General features: G+C 67.1%; 1 protein-coding gene across 7 annotated transcripts; it reads right to left on the minus strand.

Moving 5' to 3' along the window:
* Positions 1-211: 211 nt before the first annotated feature.
* KCNAB2 (potassium voltage-gated channel subfamily A regulatory beta subunit 2) lies at positions 212-17,468 on the minus strand. Of its 7 annotated transcripts, none has more exons than XM_074892907.1 (15): positions 17,410-17,468; positions 11,949-12,067; positions 11,599-11,640; positions 4,909-4,952; positions 4,544-4,581; positions 4,360-4,439; positions 3,929-3,973; positions 3,772-3,816; positions 3,567-3,697; positions 2,496-2,581; positions 2,159-2,279; positions 1,978-2,072; positions 1,769-1,889; positions 1,597-1,685; positions 212-1,385 (listed from the first exon to the last, which is right to left on the minus strand). In XM_074892907.1, exons 2-15 carry the CDS (start codon positions 12,023-12,025, stop codon positions 1,296-1,298), a joined length of 1,104 nt encoding a protein of 367 aa, XP_074749008.1. In that variant the 5' UTR covers positions 12,026-12,067; positions 17,410-17,468; the 3' UTR covers positions 212-1,295. The 7 variants fall into 7 exon arrangements, with proteins under 7 accessions (XP_074749008.1, XP_074749009.1, XP_074749010.1 ...); XM_074892908.1 differs by lacking the exon at positions 17,410-17,468 and adding an exon at positions 15,267-15,805; XM_074892909.1 differs by lacking the exon at positions 17,410-17,468 and adding an exon at positions 14,744-14,936.
* Positions 17,469-17,542: the final 74 nt, after the last annotated feature.

Raw genomic sequence — 17,542 nt, forward strand, 5'->3', positions numbered from 1 at the left:
AACATGTATTTGTGTGTGTATATACATGTACACATAAACACGTACATACACACACACGTGTGGACAGATCTGTATCTCCGTATCTATACGGGTACCTCGATCGGTACGTGTGTACGCACACAAACATACATCTGTATTTGTCATTTTTATCTATTTGAGTGTAGATAGAAGTAGATACAGATAAGGGCCTATAGATACAGCTACACGTATGGAGTGTACATGTGTGTGTACACAGACACACATTTTTAATTTTATACAATTATGAGTGTGTACGGGTACAAACGTCTGTCGTTCTATAGGTATAAATAGATACACGTCTATGGGTGAGGTGTGTTGGTAACAGAAACATCGACACAGCTAAAGGGGGGTGTGTACACGTACCCCCCGCGTTTATGTACAGACACACACAGACATGTCTGGGCACAGAGCTGCAGTTTTGTACATAAATTTATAATCGGTACATTTCTGTGCGCGGGGACACGTGTGTGTGTGGCTGGAGGTCTCCAGGCAGGGCCGGGGGCTGCAGGCGTGTGCTGATGTACAGGTACCTGGGCCTCCACCCCGACACACACACATGTCGTTGTCATGTACGTGTGCGTGTACACACCCCGCCCGCCGCAGCTCTGTGGGCGTATTTACACGGTCTGTACAGAGCCGGGTGCGTCCGCAGACGGTACACACGGAGCTGAGGGATGCGCCTGTAGACACACACACACGCCTACGTCTGGGTGTCTCTATAGGGATTCTATAGGGGAGGGTCCTGGACAGGCAGATGTATCTACAGCCGGACGGGGCTGGGGCTGGGGGGGTCCCAACACGCTCCCTGCGAGGGCACCTACAGACGCGTCTGCAGGTCAGCGCAGGCAGCACCAGACACACACGCGTGTCCCCAACACACGCAGCCCCCCCACCTCCCCGCTCAGCCAGGACCCCTCGGGGGGCCCGTGGGGCGCTGACCCCCCCACCCCGTCCCCCCCGCCCCGTCCCGGCGCCGCAGGCAGGGCCGAGGCTGGGGAACAGCTTCGTGTTGTGGTACAGCACCCGCCCGCGCCCCCGCGTGCCCCCGGCCGGGCGGGGGGCGGCAGCCCCGCATGCAACCGGGCCCCGCGCCGGCAGCTTCGGCAGCGGGAGGCCAGGCCCGGGCGCTCCCCGCCAGCGGCCGTCCCGGGAGGGGAGAAGCGGGACGACGCTCGGGGACGGGAGCGCCGGCGCTGGGCGCAAACCACGACTCTCCACTTCGCTCCGGCAAAGCGTAAAGCAAGCGAGCGGCGGCGGGGGCTGTGCGGGGGGCGCGCTCAGGAGCGGTAGTCCTTCTTGCTGTAGGGTTTGTTGCCCAGGATGCTGTCGATCTCGTGGACGATGGAGGACGACAGCTTCGGGAGCACCTGGGGGGGACGGGGGAGGCAGGATCTGGCACTGCACCGCGCTGCCCTGAGCCGCAGCTCGTGGGTGCAAACCCCGGCCTTCTGCGTCGCGGCGGGTTCGTGGGCGCTGCCGGAGCGTTAGAGCCCCGCGCCCACCCCCCCCCACACCGTGCCCGCGCCCCCCACACCGTGCCCACCCTCCCCACACCGTGCCCGCACCGCGAGCGCTGACCTGGATGGCGCCGATGTTCTCCATCAGCTGGTCGGCGTTGGAGGCGCCCAGCAAGACGGAGCTCACGCCCTCGTTGCGCAGGCACCAGGCTGGGGCAGGAGGGAGAGTGGAGCCTGAGCAGGGCCCAGTGGGCCCCCCGGTGCCCCCCCAGGCCCCCCCCCCGGCCCCTTACCGATGGCAAGCTGGGGCAGGGTGCAGCCCAGGCGCTCGGCGATGGCCTGCAGCTCCTTCAGCTTCGCCTGCTGCCGCCGGCCCTCCTCGCTCAGGATCTTGTCCTTCAGCCACTGGTATCCCTGGGGGGTGGGAGCGGGGGTCAGGGCATCCCCAAACCCCCCTGGGCCTTACAGGGCCCCTGGCTCTGCGTGGCCCCCCCGGGCTCACCTTCAGTGACGCGCGGGAGTAGGGGGGGATCCCCCCGTCGTACTTCCCCGAGACGATGCCGCAGGCCAGCGGGGACCAGGTCATGGCTCCGACGCCTGGGGGCAGAGCAGAGCCGCGGCGGGGGTGATGCTGCCACCCCCTGGCTCCGTGTTTTGGGGGTGGGGGGCCCCCACCGCCATACCTATTTTGTGGAAGAGCTCAGGGAGTTGCACCTCCACCTTCTCCCGCTGGAACATGTGGTACTCGGCCTGCTCGCAGATCGGCGGGATCAGGTTGAACTGCCGGGCCACTGAGTACGCTTCCTGCCGAAAAACTGGGACGCTCAGCGCCCTGCCGCCTCCCCCTAAGCCCCCTGCCGCCCCCCCTGAGCCCCTGCCAACCCCCCCTGACCCCCTGCCAAGCCCCAAGCAGCTGCTGGAAAAATAATTAAGGCTCAAGCGCCTCTGCGAGCGCTCGGCTGCTGTCTGATTCAATCAGCGTCACCGAGGCTGCTCGGCCGCGGCCCCCCCGGCCCCTACCATGATCTCCATGGAGCTCCAGCGCGAGGTCCCCCAGTACATGGCCATCCCCTGGTTGATGACGTGGGTCATGGCTCGCACCGTCTCTGCCGGAGGGAAGGGGAGAGCAGCAGGTGGGGGTTAGTGGCTGGCGAGCGTCCTGCTGCCTGGGTCTGAGGATGCTTTCGGAGGAGCAGGATGGGGACCCAGGGAGCAGCCGCTCGGGCCAGGCTGGGGCTCTGCCGGTGCAGAGAGCAGCCCCCAGGCTCCTGGCACCGGCCCCAGGCCCTGCAGGGTACTGGCGCGGGCACCGCTGCGAGGGGAGGGACCTGAAGCATCGCCCGTGCAGTGAGACCCCGGAGAGGGAGGGAACCCCGGAGTCCTTGTGGGGGGTCTCGGGGGGAGCCGGCTCCGAGCCATGCGGGCCGGGGCCAAGCCAAGACGCGCTCCTGCAGCCAAAGGCGGACAGCGGGGAGAGCGGTGGGCACGAGGCTCGCCGGGCCGGCACTGGAGCGTGTGCCCTGGCGAGGGGGGACGCTGCTGCGGTCCCCGGCACGGCCGCAGCGGGTCCCCGTGGCCAGGGGGCCGGTGAGCCTCTTTGCTTTTCCCCCCTTTAACCGCAAGATGGTCTGAAAGGGCAGGGGGGTGTTTTTCTCGTGCTGCCGCTGCCCGTGCGGTTGATGGCGGGGTTGGCGGGGGGACAGGGAGTGGGGGTTCTGCCCCGGGAAAGGCCGCTGGGACGTGGCCGGCGGGCAGAGTGCGGGCAGGGAGTACCTTCTACGATGAAAGTCCTGGACTTGGAGGAACTAAATGGGTCCCCTGGTGATAAAAGAGAGATTTAGAGAGAGCAGAGTCGGCTGCTGCCGGCGGAGCGGAGCGAGTGGCTCGCCGGGACGGGGGCTGCTGCACCCCAACCCACCCCACCACGGCCCGAGGGGGTCCCAGTGCCGGGCTGAGCAGCGGCGCGGGCTGACGGTGGCAGTTTCTGCTTGGGAAGGGAAAAGGCCCTTTAGGTAAAAGCCTGGCGCAAACCGACCGCGACGGCAACAGAAGGTGGTGGGGAGGCGCGCGGCGGCATGGCGCAGCACCCACCTTCCATCGGCGTGTTGGGGTCGGGCCGGTTGGCAAACACCACGTCCACGTACTCCAGCTGCAGCCGCTCCAGCGACGCCTTCAGCCCTTCTATGATGTGCTTTCGGGACAGGCCCCTCTCTGTCTCGGCCCTGGAAAAGGAAAGGTGGTGGGTGAGGGCCCGGCACGCTCCAGTTGCTCTGCCGCGGGCGGGGGCGTTACCTACTTTCCTCCCCAGAAGATTTTGGTGGTGATCACCAGGCTGGACCGTCTGCGGGAGAACGAGAGAGTCACTAGTGGTGGCACCTGCAAGGCTCCGTGTGCGCTCCCTGCCCAGGGCTGCCCCCAGCCCGTTGGCACCACGGTGACTGGTTCAGGCTTACCTCCACCCCTTCTTCTTGATGATGTTCCCCAGCACCACCTCGGCCCTACGAAGGAAGGGAATGTCAGCTGCCAGCACCCGGCAGACCGAGAGGGGAAGGCGGTGGCTGCGGGGATGTCGTCTCCCCCTCCGGCTGCAGCGCCCGGAGCCGAGCTGCTCCCCGATGCTATTTTTAAGTGGGCGTGTGGGCACGCTGCGTTGCCTCTGGGCCACCATGGCTCGCTGTGCCGTGCCGGGGAGGGCCACACGGCTGCGTCTGCATGGTGCAGGCAGCCACAGGCAGCGTGGGGCCGCGTGAGCCATCACCCCACCACGAGCAAGCACTCGCTGACCCGTCCCGGCAGCCACTTTGCAGTCGGCAAACCCGGGAGACTCCCGGTGCCAGTGGCTGGGGCGAGGCCCCTTGTGCCATCGTCACAGCGCGGTACTTACTTGCCGGCGGCGTAGACTTCCGCCGTGTCGAAGAGATTAATGCCGTTGTCATAGGCTAAAGTCATCAGCTGCTCCGCCATCTGCGAGGGGAGAGCGGGGAGGGTCGGCGGAGGGGGTGGCCGAGAGCCGGGGCGCGGAGGCGCGCCCCGTCCCTTCCCCACTTCGCTCGGGGCACGATCCTCACCTCATCTGTGATTTGCCCGCCAAAAGTCACCCATGTCCCTGCAGAGGAGAGAGGGTGCGCAGTGGTGAGCACTGAACGCCGCTGCCCCGAGCCCCCGGACACCCACCCCAGCTCCCCTGGCACAGCCCCGGCACGTGGCGGCCGCAGTCGGCCCTGCTGCGTGCAGCACGGTGCTCCCAGCACAGCCCCGTCGCTTCCCATCATGTTGGTGGAGAAGAATAGAAAATAATTTGACAACTTCTGGGCCACATCTCAAAAATGCCGCCAGGCCGGAGGAAAACCCTTTCCTTTCCTCGGCAAAGCGTCGCCCTCGCCGGGGAGCACCAGCAGCAGCCACGGGGATGTGGCAAAACCCCGGCACTTACCCAGGCCCAGGCAGGACACGCGCAGCCCAGACTTCCCGAGGTTCCTGGAAGACACAGACCCGTTAGGAAAACTGCCAGAAAGCCCCGAAACGCCATCTCCTGCGTCCCCGTGCCGAGTGCGCCGTCGGCGTGGGCTGGGAGGTGCGTGGCGATCCCCAGTCCCCATCCCCATCCCGCCTGGGACGGTCCCGCAGTGAGGGCCCCCCCACAACTGGTTGAAAAGCCACCCCAGGCCCAGCGAGCCACCGTGTGCCGGCAGCGCAGCCAGCGCCGGTGCAGCGATGCTGTGCCTGGCGGGGTAATCCAGAGTGGCAGCGGGCAGTGACCTCGTTAAAGCGGCTCCCCGTGGCGAGGCCGGCGTGTCCGGCTCCCCCGACACCGCCACTGGTGTAGGGGGGACGGGGAGGAGCTGGCACGCTGGCGATCAGGCCTGGAGCATCCCACACGCGGCACAAGCTGTGCCTGTTCTCTGCGGTGTGGCATGGGGAGAGCGAGCGGCATCCCGGAGAAATGGGGCACCCCTGAAAATTTGGCTGGCACGAGGAGTCAGAGAACAGCTTTCGGGGAGGGGGCCGGGCTGGCAGACGCCTTCGCGGCAGTGATGGAGAGCCAGTTCCTCGTTAAAAATGACAAAGGCTCCAGAAACGAGCGTTAAAATAAATAAAGTGTAGGTGAGCCGCGGCAGCTCGCCCGCGCGGGTGTCGCGTAGCAACCGGGAGGCACCGCCACCGCCAGCACCGCCAGCACGGGCACGGGGAGCCGGGCTGAGCCGAGTCGGGGCATCTTCCTTCCGCGCCACCGCGTTATTGCCCAACATCTGGAGGCGCGGGCACTCCCCCCGGCCCCGCGTTATTTTTAGAGCATTTCACGGCAGGGAAAGGCCGCGGCCGTGCGGGGTCGCAGTGGGGAGGGGGGCACCAGCCCCGTCCCGGCCATTCCAGGCTGCCGGGGCATGTTCCCGCCTTTCCGGCCCAAACACCCCTTGCCCGGGTGCCCAACGGAGACACCGGCCGGTACCAGGGGAGGCCAAGTGTCCCCCTGTGCTGCACCGTGGCCTTCCCGTCCCGTCCCCCTGGACGTGCGTTAACCCGGGGTGTGCTGGCTGGGGGGGGCATGACATCCACATGCTGCTCTCCGTTTCCAGACCCCCCGCGGGCAGTTGAGGGCCGGATCCTCCTGTAACGGTGCCATGGCAGTGCCGTGACTCTCAGACCCCCCCCAGCTCGGCAGCCAGCCCGACTAATCCTACCCTAAATTTTAGGGTGCCTTTCCCCCTCCCACCCCGCTGGTTTTACGCCAGGCCGGGTCAAAGCCGCCTTGGGAGGGGACAGGAGCAAAGTGAGGAAGGTGACAGAGGCGCAGGGTCAGCACTTTTAGCACCGAGAAATCTCCGGCGCAGGACGCTAACGGGGGATTAGGGGAGCGCAGCACACCCAGACCCCCCCCAGACCCCCCCCCAACGCCCAGAGCTCGGCGAGGAGGCAGCAAATCTGCCCATCTCCTACCGGAATTTCATCCCCGGCTGCCTGACGCTGGACTCGCTGGAGGAGGGGGCGTTCTGCACCGAGAGCTGCCCCAGGCTGCGGGCCACCATGGCCACTGCCCGGAACTTGCCGCGGGTGCCGAGGCTGGGGCTGCCGGCATTCTGTCGGTTGAGCCGGTCCTCGGCGCTCCGGCTCTTGATGCTGTGCTCGGAGCACACAAAGGAGACCTGCATGCTGCTCCGGCGGGCCGCCGCGCCAGCTGCCTAAATTTAGCCGGCGCCCCGAGCGAGGCGGGGAGCTCCTCCCGCGCGCCGCTGCTCCGCCGACGTGACGGCGGGGGGCTGCGAGGCGGCGGGCAGGGAGCCGGCTCCCGTCAGCCCTCCTGCCCTCAATATTTGATGAGCTCAGGAAGCGAGCGAGTGGCGCTGGGGCAGGTGGGGGGCAGGAAGGGGAGCGCCGCTGCGGGTGCTCCCCGCCGAAGGCACCCCCCCGTGCCCCGCTGGGCAGCCCAGCCCGGGTTTGGGGGGCTGAGGGGGCGAAGGGGCCGCTTGCCTCCCTCTGGCCATGCCCTGCTCTCAGGGGGACGCAAGTCCCAAACCAAAATCTCCCGGCAGGAGCACCCACTCGTCGCCAAATACACAACTCTGGGGCGAGGGCGCAGCAGCGGCGATGCCACCGGCTCTCCTGGGGGCAGAGCGCGGCCGTTTGCCAAAGCGGGACCCAGCAGTATGTCCCCCCACATTTTTCTGGCTGCTGGCACCCCCAAGCCGGAGGAGGGAGCGGGTCTGGGGCTTGGCTTGCGGGGGAAATCACGCCCGTTCGGCCCTGACCTAATGAGAACTCTTGTAATCTCCCCTGCTTCCCTCCGCCACAAAGCTCCTTAGCCGGGTAATCCCGCCAGCTCCGGCCGGGGCGAGGGGAGCTGGCAGCATTCGGCAGCTCCCCGGAGGAGGAGAAACCCCAGAGATTTTGGGGGCAGTGGGCACATGCCCAAAGGAGCCGTGCTGGGGGTGCCTGTGCCAGCCTCTCCCCATCAATAAATAACCACCTAATAAATATTAGATGGGCTCTTGGCACCGTGTAAATGTTACCTCTGTCACGGTGAGCCGAGGGGAACCTGACCCGCGGCGCGGCAGGAGCCGGCAGAGCTGCCAGCCCCCGGGAAATTTGCTGCAACGGTGGTGGGGGCACAAGGGGCACCCCTGAATTTTCACAGGGGGGCACAGCTGCTGATCCAAGCCCCAGCTGGGTTTTTGGGGGTACCTGGCCCCGCGCCCCATTGCCCCGCCTGCAGTGCTGGGGGTGAGCGGGAAGGGATGTGCCAGGAAAACCAGCCACGTGCCTGCAGAAGAGCCATGGCCAACGGCCCCGGCTGCCCGATGTGTCCTCCCCGGCACCGGCGGGGGACAAGGAATACAAAAGTGGGGTGAAATTCTGAGCTGCCTTGCACCGTGCTGGGACCCACACGCAGAACGAGGGGAGCACCAGCTCTGCCATGGCTAAAGCATCTCTGGAGCCGTTGGCTCCAACCGCCTGGTCTTTAAGAGCCCCGAGCGCGTTCGCACTTGCAACGTCCCCACAGCGAGAGGGAGAATCAAGTGAGGAGGTCAAAGACCGTCGCACAAGCACGAGGGAACGGCACGGAGCTGCTGCAGCCGCTCCTGCACACGCCGCGCGAGATCATGCCGAGGGCACCAGCTCCTCCCGACCGTGGCGCGGCACGGGGCAATCGGTGAAAGCCGGGCTGTTCCCCAGGGAGGGGTAAAACCAGCGCTAAGCAGCGTCCCCTGCTCCGTCCCCACGCCTCGGCCTTTGCCTTACCTGTACTTCATGCCGGTGGCGCGGGCGGTGCCGTCGGCCAGGGAGAGCCCGTGCATCCGCAGGAACTCCTCCAGCGTCTTCGCCCGCGCCGCCGCCCGCACGTCCCGCAGCCGCCGCAGCTCCAGCCCGTCCGCTGGCCGGGGGGCCGGCGGCAGCCCCCACTCCGGGGGGTGCCGGCTGGCCACGCTGCGCAGGCTCTCGCTGTATGTCATGGAGAGCATCCCGCTGCCCCAGCGAGGGCTCTGCGGGCTGGCCCCGCCGCCGCCCGCTCCGCGATGCTACAGAGAGAGCTGGGAAAGCGTCCCGCCGCAACGCCGGGCTCTGGCACCGCTCGGGGCAGAGCTGTGCCCACGCCGGGGTGCCAGAGTGGGGGCACCCCCCATTGCAAGGGCCTGTGGCGGGTCTGTGGCGCGGGGAGGGGAAAGCGGGGACCCTGGCAAAGCTGGACGCTTCAGCGGAGTAAAGCCGTGGCAGAGGAGATGAAGGGAGAGGGCAGCAGCGCGGCCGGGAAGGACGTGGCCCTGCCTGCCACGGCCACCCCGAGCCTGGCAAGCTGTGGCAGCCTGGCACGTGCCCCGGCTGCACTGCCTCCCAGCTCACACTGCTTGGCATCCCCATGAGGGCTGCGGTGGGCCCCGGTGAGCGGTGGCACAAGCACTGCTGGTGAGAATCTGGCACTGTGTGCCGGCGGGCGGGAAAGGTCAAGCTGGGAAAGGCAGCCCCGTGGGGCTCCCCGGGGAGGGTGGGCGTCTGCAGAGGTGGGTGCCGGGTGCTTGCCGGCGGCTGCCATGCCTGCAGCACGCTGCCGCAACCCGTGTCGCCAGCCAACGCCTTCCCCGCAGCCGCGGCAGCGACCTCCCAGCCGGTGCAGGCGGCCGAAAATAGCCTTGCCGCAGAGCGGGCTCCTTCACACGCCGGAGGTGCTCGCCGCCTCTACGGCTGGGATCTCGCCGGCGGTGGCACCGGCATCGATTTCCCTGCCGTGCTCTGCTGCGTCCCTCGTGCTCAGTGCCTGAGAGAAGGAGCAGGGACCGGGCCAAAACCGCGGCGCTGGTGCTGAAGTGGCTGCTGGGAGTGCACCGTGCCGGAGCTGCACTGGCAGCGGGCTCCAGTCAGCTCCCACCAGTGGTTTTTTCTTTCCCTGTGAAGCTCAAATTTACGGGAGCAGGAGCCAAAAGCAAAGTGCACTTTCCCACTGAGGTGTGACCTCAAGAAAAAAAGAAGAAAGCCCAGAAGATACGGAGCAGCAGCTGGCAAGGGGTGACCAAAACCCCGGGGAGCTCCTGCAATACCCGGCACTGCTGGAGACCCTCCCACGCTCCACAGCAAGGTCTCGGGAGTGCAGGGGGACAGAAAGGGGACCCCTCTCCTGCGGCACAGCCAAACCCAGCCCTGGCCACCAGCCGCCTCTTCCTGCTGCGCCTCGAAGCTGGAGTCTGGAGCCGGCATCGGCCCTTCTCCAGGGCTGGTGGTTTGAATTAGGGCAGTGCCGGTGGCTCCTGCCGCGCACGGGCGCAGCACCCGGCCCTGCTGGGATCCCCTCAATCCTGCTGGGATCCCCCCAGCAGCTGGGAAAAGTCCGAGCTGGCTGCACCGGCGCTCTACGGCTTCACCATGCTGCAACAAAGTGGCTGCAGCCAGTGGAGCCGGGGGTTTGGTCTGGGCTGCCTCGCAGAGCAGGGTGGGGATCCGCCGGCCGCCCCGCCTTGACACCTCCCTGAATTTTGGCTCAGCAGTGTGACAGGGCGGCAGGGAGAGCACGGAGGCAGCGGGCTCATCCACGGGCCGTTGGTTAGCAGAAATCGTGACGCTGCCCAAGGGATGAAAAGCTGTGGGGCCGTGGGAGCAGCCGAAGCCCGAGCAGCAGCACCGTGCCTGAGCGGGAGAGGCTGTTCTGCGGGGAAGGAGCGGGGATGGGGACGGGACACAGGTGCTGCGGGATAACGGGACCGTTAGCGTGTGGCAGGGGCACAACAAGTGGGTGACAGTCGGATGCGCAGGGTACCTGCTCAGAAAAGCAACCGACAGCCTGCCCTGAACCAAAAAGACCCCAAACCCCGAACGAAAACCTCCCCAAGCCACTGAATCCCGCATCAGCCCGCACAGCGAATCCTCCCGGCTGCCCCTGCTCGCCGCCAGCCCCGACTCACCCGCGCGCCGGGGACGCCGCTCACCAACAGCACAGCTCTGGGCTGCCCCGGGGCAGCTATAAGAGAGGTGCGGCCGCCGGGTTTTTTTGCATTAGGGGAGTGTCGGCGCTTGGCGTCCAAAGCAATTGGCCCCCCCAGAGCCCAGCTTTCTCGCCACGCTCCATTAGCCCTATTAGGGGATTTTCTTCCCTGCGAAGGGGAGCTAAATTATTCATGGCCGCTTCGCTAAAAGCCCGAGGATGCGCTGCTGCTGCTTTAGCCACGCTGGCATCACTGCCTCCGCCCGCAGCCGACCCTCACCCGGTGGTGACAGGTCCCGCACCACCAGCATGCGGGCGGTGGGGACAGTCGGGGGCACGGGGGCCATCGGGGAGCGGAGCTGGATGACGGACGCAGCCCCCCCGTGGTCCCCAAGGCGGCAGGGTTGGAGCTGGGCTGTGGCAGGCCCGAAACACGGCCTCCCCCTCCAGGCAGGAGCCCCAAAACAGGGCTGGGGGACAGACAACGGCGGCAGCTGCCTGTTGGCCTTGGGAGCCTTTCACACCGGGCATGCCCATCAGGACCGGTGCGTGGCCACACCTGGCTGGTTTGGCAGCCAAACCCCACCTGCGGCTCGGGTGCGGCAGTGCCGGTGGCAGCACATCGCTGGGCCAGGGATGCTGGCAGCGCTGCTGAGCCGCCTCGGTGCCAGCCAGCCTCTACTCCTGGCCAGAGCGGGGAGCCCACGGCTCCAGTGGGGGGCAGCCCCCCATTCCCCACCCGGGGGCTGCCACAGCCCCGCCAGCACCAAAGCGGCTGCTGGCACAGCGCGTGGGGAGAAGTGCTGCCTTCGCTGCCGCCGGTAAAAGGGGCTGGGGAGCGGGGGGAAGTGTTGCCTCTGTACCACTTACTGACGCTTCTGTTAATGGAAGAAGCAGTGGGGCGGCTGGCTGGGTTCCTGGAGCTGCCCTTGGGAAAAGCCAGCGGGCTCTTCCTGGCGCAGCGTCGGCACAGGATGCTCCCCCCCGAGCCGAGCCCCGCACCCCGCAGCCGCTGCCCCCAGGTAGCCTCTGGCCACGCTCCTTGGCCACGCTCCGTGAGGACGATCCCCCCAACCCAGCCGCACTCGTGGGGTCCCCACGTCGCGCTGCCAAACCCACGCGCAGGAGGGGACCCCGAGGCAGCACCGCGCCCGCAGCTTTGGCCGTGTCCGCTCACCGGGGGGTGGATTTTGGGGAGGGGAAGGGCTGGGTTACCTGTAGAACTGGAGCTGGCGCTTGGGGCTCCCATACCTCGCGCTTCCGACAGCAAAGGGGAGAAAGAAGAAAGATGCCACAAACCGCATTAGAAAGGTGGGGCGGGACGGGGTGGCGGGAAGGGTCGGTGGCCGTGCCGTGTCGCGGGGGCACCGTGCAGCGGGCACCGGTGCGCTCCCCGGCAGTACCCGCTCTTCCCACAACAGGCATCAGTGCTTGAAAACGCTGCTGCTGCCGTGTGGGGGTTTTGCAGTCCTGACAGCTTTTGCACAAAGCGTGCTGGGGTGGTTTCGGGGTGCCGTGGCCCCGGGTTTGAAGCCCCCCCCACTAGCGCCGCCCCGCACCCTTACCTGTAAATCATCCCTGGGGAGCCCGTCTGCCGCAGCGAGAGTCGCGCCGGGGAGTCAGTGGTGGATTCGGGATACATGGAGCCAACCTGGGCTCCCCGGAGCCGCTCGCCACCTCACCCCTGCCACGGGGGAAGAGAAAAAGAGGAAGAAAAGGGGGTTTTCGGGGCACGCGCATGACGGCATTTCCTGTTGCAGAAGCTCATGAGCCGGATGGGCACGAGATGCAGGCAGTGGCGCGGGCAGCAGCAGGCAGGTTGCAGCAGCCCTGCCTGCCCCAGACCCCAGCGCTCCCACCCTGAGCCACCACCACTCAGGACCCCATCCTGTTGACTTCCCAACTTGGTCGCTCTCCCCAAACTTTTGGGGCTCCCGGGGAGGGCAGAGGGGGGCTGCTTGCTGCCCACCCTGCTGCCCATCCCGCTGCCCACACGGTGCCCGGGAAGGCGAGCAGGGCATGCCACCCAGCCACAGCAGTGAGGCACCGACCGGCGCCATGGAGGTGTTACAACACATCAGGAAACGGTGAAGAAACATGAGCCTGAAAAATTAAACATTTTGCTGGTGTTTAACACTAATGTGGTCCCCAGAGGGTCCCTCTGCAAGGGACAAGCCAAGGAAAGGGCAGTAGCTCGGCTTCTCCCGCAGTGTGACTCTGTGCACGGGGGTGCAGGAGCTCTGAGGGAAAGGGGGGCTCACCCCAGGGCACCCCCAACCCTCCCCATCCCCGCCCCCATGCCGGGGGGGCATCCGGCAATCCGGCACAGCTCCCTGGGGAGCTGTGGGCCCACTCCTTCTCCCCATCCCACAACACCCTCAGCAGTTTCCAGTATCACAGAAAACTGCAGTGCTTCCCTGCAAAACTGGGGCTGATTTTTACATTTTTACATCACTAAAGCCATCTTCCTTTAGGCCCGTGAAACGCCATCTTCATGCCGCAGGTCACGAGCTGCTTTTTCCCCCCTGGATGGGAACTGGGAGATCTCTGGGCTCCTTCCCCTCCTCCCCTGGGCACAGTGGGAGCGTGTCCTGGCACGCATCCTGCCTGCATCCTGGCATGCTGTGCCTGCACCCCGCATCCCTCCCGCATCCCAGCAGGGCATGCCAGCATCCTGCATCCTGGCACAGTGTGCCAGCATCCTGCATCCTGCCTGCATCCTGGCCTGGCATGCCCCCACCCTGCATCCCTCCTGCCTCCCGGCACACCGTGCCTGCATCCCTCCTGCATCCTGCATCCCGGCGCAGCCCCTGCAGCCCACGCGGCCCAATGGCAGTGGCTGCGGCAGCCAAGCCCGTCCCCGTGGAGCCGCCTGCCCGCCCACCGCAGCCCCTGGCCCCGCTGCAGCCCCTGGCCCCGCTGCAGCCCCCCATCTCCCTCCTCCCCACTCCGAGCGCCGCAGCAATGGGGCTCCCTTTGGCCGCAGCTGCCCCAGGGCTGGAGATGAGGCAGGCTCCTTAAAGCCAGGTTTAATTTTGAGAGGGCAGGAGGGAGCTGCTCGCCCATGGTCCTGAGCAGGACCCTGCTGAACCCCCAAAGCCATCGCGATCCCCCCAGCTCCTCCTGGGGCTGCTCGTGTCACCTTCAGGGCTCCCCACAGCCCTCACCTGCAACAGCACCGGTTCAACAGCAGCCACCGGCCCTGGCACTGTCTTGCACGCTCCTGCAAGCTGCTTCGTGCCCGCTCAGCATCACTTAATTAGTGGCAGTGTAACGAAGCTGAAGCAAGCTGGGGAGATGCCCGCAGGATGGACGGACAGACCCCCCTGCCCCAGCTGCAGTGGGGGCGGCTGTGCGACTTCCTTGCTGCACTGCCACAAACCAAGACGCAAACTTCTCACAGGGCTTAGGCCTGGCTCTGTTTATGCATCCTGGGGGTCTGTGGTGCGACGAGCTCGGCTCTGCGACAGGCTCGACAGGACCCGACGCGCCTCATCCGTGACCTCGTGGGGGCACAGAGTGCGGTGGCTGGCAAGTCTCTGGCAGTGCTGGAGGAACTTTGCCAGGAAGTGCAGCCGGACCACCAGCACATGGGGCAGGGCTCTGCGCCCCTCAGAGCCAGAGCACCCTGGCCCCGGGGGACAACCCACCCCTCGGGGTCCTCTGAGACAAAGGTGCTGCTGAAAGCCCCATCCCCTCCACACCAGCAGTTTGGTGCTTCCCCGAGACCACTCCTGCACCTTCGGCTTCCTCATGGCAAAACTCAGCTGTGAGTCCACAACCAGGAGTTTCTGCAGGGGATGCACAGAAAGGGAAGAAAAGCGTTTTCTTCTGCGGGATGCACCTGGGACCCAGGTGCAAGGGTGCCCCGAAAGCTTGTGCTCCCACCCGGCTCCATCCCCATCCCCAATCCTGGCTGGCAGGACGGGGTGGGAGAGCGCGGGCGCCAGGGCGCGGGGGGATTTGTGGCCGGGAAGCCCCCAGGAGCCCAAGCCTGCGGGTGCTCTGCGGAGTGCAGCCTCCAGCACACTGCGGCCGGGGCAGAGGAGGTGGAACTGCACGTGGCATTAATCTGAATATAGGGGCGAAGCCTCTGCACCTACCGAAGAGCCGGAGCCCCCGAGGGTGAGGCATTGGGGCGGGGGGGCTGCGGGACCCCCTCCCCGGGCACCCCAGCGTCCTTCCCAGTGGCTCAGTCAAGGGAGGCAGGGAGCCGGTGCCGAGCAGCTCCCCACTCCGGGTGCCCGTCCCGGTGTTTGTACCCCTTTTTACCGGGTTTGCAAACAGCAAACGCTGCCCCCCCCCCCCCCCGCCCCCCCCAACACGCCGCGGGAAAGGTGACTTTTGCACAATTACTCACGCCGCTCTGCCTTGCAAAAGGCTTTCGACCGGCCCCTCCTGCCGCCACCGCTCCGTTCGCGCTCCGCGCTGGGTGCTGTGCACCCCCCGCCCGCAGCACCGGCGCTGCAGGGATCCGCAGAGCTGCAGCCCTGCCCCTTCCCTCTGCCCGGGGAAGCCTCTGCTGCAGAGCAGCGTCCCCCAGCCGGGCAGCGTCCCCCCAGCCCGCCATCGCCGCTCGGGCGCCCGTGCCAGCCGGTGGGGAGCGGCGGCGGCAGCGCTGGGGGTTTAGCTGCGACACGTGAGGTGGCCCGTGATGGGGCTGTTCGGCTCCCCGCCTCGGCGACACAGCCCGAAACCACCCGCGACGCGTCAGGCGGGGTTATTCCGGCTTCGCCGTCACGTACACCAGCACCGGAGTAACGGGGGCCGTCAGGCCGAGCGCCCGCGGGTCCCCGGTGCTGCGCCGGGGCTGGCAGCCGGGCACGGCCGAGCCACCGCCGCGGAGCCACCGGCCGCCCCGACCGCCCCGGCACCGCACCCACCTGGCTCCGGCGCTCGGTAACGGAGACGCGCGCTCAGGAGGCACAAAAAACCCCCAGAGCGAACCCAGCTGGAGGCTCTGCAGGTTTCGGGAAGCGGCGCCGGTGCCGAGCCGCAGCCGGAGGCAAAGACAGCGGGTGCCGGTTCCTACCCCATTCCCGCTCCGGCGGCGGCGCCCCGGGATGCGGCAGCACCCAGGGATGCTGCAGAGCCTCTCACATCCTGACTCGGCAGCTCTGGCTCCGCCGGTGGCGTACAGCCCGGCTCCGCGATCCCGCCGGTGCCTTAACCGTGTCGGCGCCGCAGCCCGGCACCGGCAGCGCGCGTGGGCGAGCGAGCGGCTGCCACCCGGTACCGGCCACCCTCGCGCAGCTCAGGGCAGAGCAGGCTCGTCCGGCGGCCGCGGGGAGCCTGGACCCGGATACTTCCACCACCAGATGCCTTTAGGTCACGCCGGGTGGTTTTTTTAAGAAATAAAATCAGGGCGGCCGCAGGCGATGCCGCGGGGTTGCCTCCCACCGCGTCCCGCCACCTCCGTGCGTGCCAATCGCTGTTTTTTGGCCATTTGGGGCAAAAAAACCCCAACCCTGGAGCACGCGGTTTGGAGATACCCCGTTAACTGCAAGGCGCGGTCCCCAGCAGCAGCACGGCACTGTCATCCTGGAGCGATAACAGCACTGATGCAGCCAGCGGCGGGATGTGACATGAAAACCGGAGGCCAAGCCAGCAAAAAGGGGTCAGGGCTTCGGCAGCGCGCTGCAGCGCTTTTTTCAGTTATAAATTAGGAAAACGCGGCCCCTCTCTCCAGCAGCCGAGTCCCGCTCAGCTTCACGGCCGCATCCTGCTGCTTCCTCTGCCCTCCCAGCACCATCCTGCTGGCGACGGGGCCAGCGAGCACGCTGCCCGCTCCCAACCGTGCCGACGCTGACACCCGCTCGGCACTGCCGGGGTGGGTGCTCCCCACTTTCCACACTGCGGCAGCTCTGGCAGCAGCGTGCAAGAGAGGTGGGGAGGGCCGGGACCCCTGTCCCATTCGGGGGGCACTCCCCAGCACCAGCACAGCGGTGGCTTTGCTTCTCCACCTGACGGTGGAAACCGCGCACCAAATCGTTCTGCTCTCGCTCTGCCGTGCGTCCGACCCAGAGACCCAAGAGCGGGGAGGTGATGGCCGGCCCCGCCACCCTCCTCCTCCTCATGATAATAATAATAATAAAAGCAGCTCTTGTGTATCTGCCATTATCGGCTGCAAGTAGAGGCACTTCTTGTTAACCAGCTGGAAAAACACTGCATATATGCACTATATACGCAACATATACTAGATATATATTACCCAGCTCCGTCACGACGTTGCACTGCGGCGCCCAGCGACGCTTTTGGAAGAAACCGGTGGTTTTTTGGAAAGCTGGCTCGACGCCCTCTCCGCGCAAAGCGGCCTGCTCTCGCCTCTCGCCGGGCCCAGAGCCCGAGGCACCCACATCACCCACAGCACAGGGCACACCGGCCGCTGGGCGAGCAGCACGGGGCCGAGGTGGCTCCCCCATGGCAAGAAAACGGTCTCCAGGAGCAGAGGCCGGCGAGGGGCTCCCGAGCCAAAGGAACCCTCGAGTTTGGGGCCCGGCTGAAGGGCAGCCCAAGGGGAGCGCTGGGGTGCGGGGCAGGGAGCCGGGTCCTTCCTCTCCAACCGCCTCGACGTGTCGTTTTTGTTCACGACGCCACCGTTTTTCTGTGGAGGACGCGGCGGTTTGGGCAAAGCGGCTCCGGCGGGAAACCGGGGGACGGTGCTGAGGGGGGGAACCCACCGTCCTGCTCCGCCGCGCGTTGAGCGCCTGCCTCTCCCCGCCGCGACGCCAGCAGGCCGCGGGCCAGCGGAGCCGTCCTCGGAGCGGGGCTCCCTGCGCCGGGCCACGGTCCCCTCACGGCGGGCGGGCTCGGGGCGGGGGGCCCCGCTCCCCTCAGGCGTGGCGGCGAGCCGAGGCCCACCCGCGGGAGCCGTTGCGGGGGGCGCGGACGCAGCGGCCCCGTCTCGCCGGCGGCACGGCCTTACCGGAGCCCTGCCCGCGGCCGTGCCCGCCTCCATCGCCCCGCCGTGGTCCCCCACACCCGGCCCCGCCGCGCCCGCCCCCCCCGGCCCCGCGCTCCCCTCACCTGCCCGGCGCCCGCCGCTCCCCGCCGCCCCGCCGCGGCGCCCTCGTGGGGGGCAGGCCCCGCCCCGCCCCGCCCGTCGCCGATTGGCCGCGCCGCCCGCCGCTCCACGCCGCATGCAAATGACGGGGGCCAC

Source organism: Strix uralensis, chromosome 23 (assembly GCF_047716275.1).
Source record: "Strix uralensis isolate ZFMK-TIS-50842 chromosome 23, bStrUra1, whole genome shotgun sequence".
NCBI lineage: Eukaryota > Metazoa > Chordata > Aves > Strigiformes > Strigidae > Strix > Strix uralensis.